Here is a 7279-nt window from a genome sequence, read left to right as displayed (position 1 = left end):
ACTCTACTGTGGAGAGTGTTCTGTCCATTGTCTAGATCTGGGTAGGGGTTTAAGGTTTACCGCCTGTATTGTCCTTGGCTGGTGCCTTAGTTTGAGCAGGACCCCTGTGCCCAAATCTGCCTATCATAATGTTCTACTTGTAGGCTTCTAGGACCCTCTGGAGGAGAATTCTCAACATAGGAATTTCAAAAGGCTGAGAAACACTTAAATGTTCAGTGTCCTTAGTCATCAGGGGAATGAAAATCAAAATTGTTTTTAGATTCCATCTTACACATTGCAAAAGGTCTAAGAACATAAAAGCACAAGTGACAGCTCATACTAGCAAGGATGTGGAGCAAGAGAAACACTTCTCGATTACTGGTGGGAGTGCAAACTTGTATAGCAACTATGGAAATCAATAGGATAGTTCCTTAGAAAATTGGGAATAGATCTACCTCAAGACCCAGCTATAACACACTTGGTCATATATCCAAAGGACGCTCCATCCTACCACAAGGACACTTGCTCAACTATGTTCATAGCAGCTTTATGTAGACTAGCCAGGAACTGGAAGCAACCTAGATGTCCCTAAACTAAATAATTAAGAAAATGTGGTGTATTTATACAATGGAATACTTTTCAGGTGTCAAAAACAGTGACATCATGAAACTTTCAGGCAAATGGATGCAATTAGGCAGTCTGAGGCAACCCAAATAGACAGATATGGTATGTATTCACTTATAAGTGGTCACTATTTGTTAAGTAGAGAATACCCATGCTACAATCCACAGACATAGAAAGGCTAACTAACAAAAAGGGCTCAAGAGGGGTACACATGGATCTCCTTGGAAGGGGGAAAAGAATAGATGTTTAAAGAGGCACTACGGAGGGGAGGGGATGGAAACAGGAGCGATTATGGAGGCAGTGAGAGGGATGGAGAGAGAGAGAGAGAGAGAGAGAGAGAGAGAGAGAGAGAGAGAGAGAGAGAGAGAGAGATTACTGGAATTGGAAGGGGGCACATTTGGGGGATAATGAAGAAACCTAATGCAGTGGATACTACTTGGGATTTACAAGAGTGATGCCAGGGAGGACTCCTAGTAAAGGAGACTGAACTAGCAATTGTCTAAAACCAGGCAAAGTTCCCAGCAGTGGGACTGGTACATTAACCCAGCCACAAAACCTTTGACCTACATCTGGCCAGCATACAATATGAGCTGGTGTAATGGTGGTAGAGAATTTAAAGGAATGGCTGTCCCATGACTGGCCCAATTTGAGGCCCACATGATGAGAGTGAGTTCACAGCTTGCATTACCTAAATGGTCAAGAACCAGAGGCGGGAATGCCACAGACCCAGGAAAAGAATGAAACATGAGCAGAAAAAAAGTCATCCGAATGATTCCAAATTATATTCTGCTATACTCATACATTGGCACCTAGCTCAGGTGTCATCAGAGAGGCCACATCCAGTATAAGATGGATAAGATACAGCAAACCATGGCCAAACACCAGGTAGACCAGGACAACTCCACAGTGCACAGAATGAAGGGCACATAGGAGCTCACAGAGACTTGAAGGGACAATCATGGATCTTGTATGGGTGTGAGCTAGGTTCTCGGATACTTAGCTTGGTGTACTTTGAGGACTCCCAATAGTGGGGGTCAGAGTATTTCTCACCCTTTTGCCAGCTCTTGGGACCTCCTTTACTCCTGATGCGTTGCTTTGTTTAACCTTCATGTGAAGGACTGTGCCTAGTCTTATTTTAACATGTTATGCATTGTTCAGTTGATGTCCTTGAGAGCCCTGCTCTTTTTTTTTTTTCTCTAAAGGGAAACCAAGGGGAAGCAGATCAGTGAGAGAAGAGAAATAGGGAGATGGACTGGGAGGAATAGAAGGTGGGAAGTCTGCAGTTGAGATAAAATAAATAAGAGGATTTAAAAAAAATACTATACACAGTAATTAAAAGCAAAAATAAAAACAAAAAAATCTTCATTTAAAGTTTCCAACAAGTAAGCCCTATCAAGATTCTCTGATTCTGAGGATTTAAGAAAACCAGTAGCCAGCCTGCTGGTGCTCAATTACTGCTTTACATGGAAATACTTAAATAAACTGGAGAATGATAACAACTGCAGCTTCATGTCTCCAGTATACAAAAGAGAAATCATATATAAAAAGGTATGAGTATACAATCTAGAACATGGGTGTACGGCAGTCAAGTCTAAAACAAAATCTGTCCTATCCACTAATAACTTGTACTTGTGTTCAGCATTATACCCTCTATAACTCACACAGCACAGAAGAAGGTGCCTGATGAGAGATGAAGGATTAATCATCATGTAATGTATACAGTGATCTCAGGACAAAGTTCAACTCCCTGATCATGATCTCATTTAGCACAAAGTTTCAAAGAATGCTCCCTAAAAGTCAATCAAGAATCAGACGTGCACAGATATGGAACTGCAGAAAATATTTTATTTAAATCTTATTTCAGGCATAAGATGAAAGAGAAATGGATCAAGACCACATGGTTTATGGAGGGTAAAAGACTCAGTTGGTGGCCATGGTCTCCTCAATCCAGCTCAGGTAGTTGCAGACCTTGGTGTAGACCCCAGGCATGCCCTTCATTGCACAGCCTGTACCCCAGGAGACAATGCCCTGGATCTCCCCGTTGCAGACGACAGGGCCACCAGAGTCACCCTGCTCAGAGAGAAAGGATGGTTACTATAGGCTTATGTTGAGGTGAATGAATAGAACTCATGATGGTTCTCCATTATCAGGAGGCTAATGTAGCAGGTCCTGACCCTCTGAGAAGCAATGTAGATTCCCTGTATATAATTGTAATTAGTTACCTCCTTGTCGATTCTTTCTCTATAACCTTGTATTTCCTTACTTTCCACATCAGGCCAGGAAAAAGTGAGGGCAGGGGTATTTCTTGGTCTTTTTTACTGCCCTTGTAAAGTGATCATATCCCATAAAACAGTTTTTGTATTATTTTGCACAGCATCATCTGCTCTGATTTCACCCTCGTTCTTATCCACCAATATCACAAAGATAAAACCTGTTTCTTTTCATAGGCCTTTCTCATCTCATGTGAAACCTTCCAGAAAGATGTGCTGGCTTCTCTGCCAAAGGGGAATATGGTATGGTAGAGTGGAGAGAGAGAGAGAGAGAGAGAGAGAGAGAGAGAGAGAGAGAGAGGGGGGGGGGAGATATTTTAAGAAAGAGTCAAGGAAACTCACATCACAGGAGTCCTTTCCACCCTCCAGGAAGCCCAGGCAGAACATGTTCCCGGTGATCATGTTTGGGTAAGAACTTCTGCAAGAACTGGCAGAGAGAACAGGGGCTTCCAGACACTGAAGGCGTGCTGGGTATGTGCCTGTTGAGAGTGAAAATGGAAGATCCTTCAGTACCTTTCTGGAAAATTTTAACTCTCTCAGCTCTCTGCTTCACAGCATGCCTAATCTTCCAAGTAGCAAAACAATTACAATTTAGCTGTACCTTTGTTTTTAGAAGATTTTCTGATTAATGTTAATGACCTTTTCTTTCTACAGCAGTCCTACCATTGGTCTAGGGTCTCATATATGAAACAGTCCAGATCTCTGGTCATCAACTCTATTTGCCATTTGAGTTTTAGTTTTCTTTGCATTACTGGTTACATGAATTAAATGATTTTGCACCATGATAATAGTTCATTCTTGTGTTTTCCAACATGGTCTTAGGAAAGCCCTCTTCTGGATTCCAATTAAGTTTATTCCAGGACTGCCTAAGTCTAAAGCTGCCTTTAGGGGGCTTGGCCTCAGTAAGAATGTGGGTTGTTGACATCCTGTATGCCTTTCATCTCTGGTATTTGTATACTTGAAATTTATATCCATTGACACTTACCTATAAGGTTCATAGTATTTCCCCAGCCAGACACAAGGCACCAAGCACCTGTAGATGCACAGGATCTGGGCAGAGAGACTGTGGACACTTGGGAGCCCAGGAGGGCAGGGGACTTCAGTTTAATCAGCATGATGTCGTTGTTCAGAGTATCCTTGTCATAGTCGGGGTGGAGGATGATCTTTTGCGCATCAATGAACTGCTCACCACCCTCCAGGACATGAATATTGTGTTCTCCAAGGCGAACCTGGAGTCTCCTGCATTAACAGAAAAGAATCTCTAAGTATCTCACTTGAGCTTTCTCTTCTTCAAGTTCAAAGTTCAGAAGATAGAAACAGATATCATCCTCATGAAGCATCCAATCTCCTATGGACTCTGCAGTTAAAGTAAAATTGTGTCCCGCCCCCCACTAACAATTTGCAGGATAGATGATTCCTTGGATTGTTTTCTGCCCATACTGACTCACAAAAGGTCATCTTCTTGGCGGTGGCACTAGAACACTGATGGGCCTTAAGCATAGGAATCTGAGTATTGCTCCCTTACCTTTTATAGCAGTGAGCTGCAGACAGGACCCATTGGTCACTGATGAGGGATCCACCACACTGATGGCCAGTGCCATCATTCAAAGACACCTGGTAGGGAACAGAATGCTTCGGACAGGTGTAGCCTCCAACAATCTTGTCATCATCATTTGTAGGGAGAGCAACTGGGGGAAAATTTTGGATCTTTAGTATAAGAAGACTTGTCTTAAAATTGGAAATTGGTCTTCAATATGAAGTTTGTACAGATCAACCCAAAAAGACAATGTGTCCTCCTATTCAGTAAAATGTACTTACAATGTTGTAAAAGCGTTATGTTCTATTCTAGGATACATTATTATTACTATTGATAATAGAACTTAAATTTACAAAATAATATTAATGTATCTGCCATTCGTGTGTGTGTGTGTGTGTGTGTGTGTGTGTGTGTGTGTGTGAGAGAGAGAGAGAGAGAGAGAGAGAGAGAGAGAGAGAGAGAGAGAGAGAGAGAGAGGAGACAGAGACAGAGACAGAGACAGAGACAGAGACAGAGACAGAGACAGAGACAGAGACAGAGACAGAGACAGAGACAGAAACAGAGAGAGCCACTGTGGAGGTAAAAAACAAACAAACAAACCATAAAGTGTTGACTTCATATACCACAAATGGGTCCCATGTATCATACTTCAGTTCTAATTCTTGATGGTAAGTACCTTTATTTATAGAACCATTTGCAACCCTGATATTTATCTTTAAATTCTATCTTTTAAGTTGTATTTATGTATTTCTACATAACACAACCAAATAATTATTTATAATGTTTGATATAATTCGTGTACATCATTAAATCACAATACTATGTTTTACTTCTCTAAAATTTCTCACTTTTTTTTTGATATTTTGGCACATGTGTTGTTTTGATATGTCCATTGATTCACCAAGTATTTCCAAAGACATTTGTATTTTCCTTTAAAAATTCCACCCATGTTTATAAATTATATTGATCATGTCAACTTCCAAGGTTTCTTATAACTATAAAGATAAATAATCCATATGATCCAATCATTACAATATTTGAAGTTTCCAAGCAGGAAGAAATATATACTGAGTCAACACTCATATGAATTGTAAGAATTTTAGTTTGAACTTTAGTTTTATTAACCTAGAAAAATCATTTTTTATTATTGAATGACATGTGCCTTTATACAAGACTGATTTCATATATAAAGATTTTGTTTAATATACCCTAAAATTTTTTCTGTGCATAATAACACATCTTTTCCAAGTCTTATAACTTTGTGCAAATTACCAGACCTTTGGTCTTCCATGGAATCAGGATTTAATGTTTGCACCCTTTTCTTGAAGAAGATAGTAATTCCAGTTATTTATTACTTCTTCATAGAGAGGTGAAGACACACACTTCTGTAATGCATCCTATCCTATATTTTCTTCACTAACCAATAGAATACATTAATGTAGTAAGTAATGTTGCTTGGCCACTTGGAGTGGCCAAACTTCTTGCACTTGGAGTGGCCAATCTTCTTGCACTTGGAGTATATACTCAATGGCTTTTACTGTTTTCCACTTCAAAGTACAAACTTGAATGCATGATAAACACATGATAAACTGTTCTTTGAAAGACTCACCAGCAGCTCCCAGGACAGCAAAGAAGATGAAGATATTCATGGCTTCTCAGTGTGTCTGGAGAGGGCACTAGGATGAAGGCTTTTCCTTCACAGCTATTTATACCTCCAGTTATGCTTTCAACATTCACAACCACCAGGACCACAGTGCCAAAAAGGTGACTTAATTGAACACACACCCACAAAACAAATTTAGAATCCTGTTCTGTGATGAAAGGTGATTCAGCACCAAGTCCCCACATCACCATTTTCCCAGTATTCTGTAAAGGTCATGGGAATGGAAGGATCAACTCCAGCTGACTGCATGAAATCACACTAGGGAAAGGTCAAAGGACAGTGCTCAAAGTTTCCAGAATTCTCCACAAAATTCACAAGAACACAGTTATTTCAAGAGTGAACTTTGTTTACAAGCACAGACTTGAGTGTTTAATCAACATTTTGTCTTTCACAATTATATACTTTATTTTAATGTTGCTCTGAGCTTGTACATTCATATTAACTTCTTATCATTAGAAACAGTCTATTTCCTATGGATCAGGAATATGTTATTAGTTTAAATTATGTTAGTTAGAAAATAGAAACATTAAAAAACGAAAATAAACGTATCTACAAATTCTATATTAACTATTTTTGTTATCACTGTGACTACTTATCACACAGGAACTGAGGGGGCATATTTTGGATCCTGTAATGAGGGATTATTTGTCATACTGCATAGGTGCTGGAAGCAGTTTATGAATCTTGGTTTAAGACTGTGGGGTTCTTTTGCATAGATGGAGAGGCCTGGTGGCACTCAGAGGAAGGACAGCAGGCTACCAAGAAGAGACTTGATACCCTATGAGCATAGATAGGGGGAGGAGGTCCCCCTCAGTCACAGTGATAGGGGAGGGGAGTGGGGGGAAAATGGGAGGGAGGGAGGAATGGGAGGATACAAGGGATGGGATAACAATTGAGATGTAATATGAATAAATTAATAAAATATATTTTTAAAATAAGACTGTGGGGTTCTTGCTCAAGTTTGGATGACCAGGCTGTAGTAATAGCATAAGAATTTGGTCAGATCTAGCCAATGGACAGAACACTCTCCACAGTAGAGTGGAGAGTGGGATATTACTTTCTCACATACTCTGGTGCCTCACCTTTGACCATGTCCCCTGGAGGGGGAGACCTGGTGGCACTCAGAGGAAGGACAGCAGGTTACCAAGAAGAGACTTGATACCCTATGAACATATACAGGGGGAGGTAATCCCCCTCAGGCACAGT

General features: G+C 40.3%; 1 protein-coding gene across 1 annotated transcript; it reads right to left on the bottom strand.

Annotated features, from left to right (window-relative positions):
* Window positions 1–2439: 2439 nt before the first annotated feature.
* On the bottom strand, window positions 2440–6059 carry LOC311599014 (trypsin-4; the record flags this gene model as incomplete). Its single annotated transcript, XM_084784713.1, has 5 exons — window positions 2440–2673; window positions 3216–3352; window positions 3859–4112; window positions 4399–4561; window positions 6020–6059. 5 exons carry the CDS (start codon window positions 6057–6059, stop codon window positions 2524–2526), a joined length of 744 nt encoding a protein of 247 aa, XP_084640839.1. The 3' UTR covers window positions 2440–2523.
* Between the last annotated feature and the right edge of the window lie 1220 nt (window positions 6060–7279).

The sequence above is a fragment of the Acomys minous genome, assembly GCF_964271855.1.
Source record: "Acomys minous genome assembly, chromosome: 6".
Lineage (NCBI taxonomy): Eukaryota > Metazoa > Chordata > Mammalia > Rodentia > Muridae > Acomys > Acomys minous.
The sequence above is the reverse complement of the archived record's forward strand: the minus strand, read 5'-3'. Positions and strand labels throughout refer to the sequence as shown.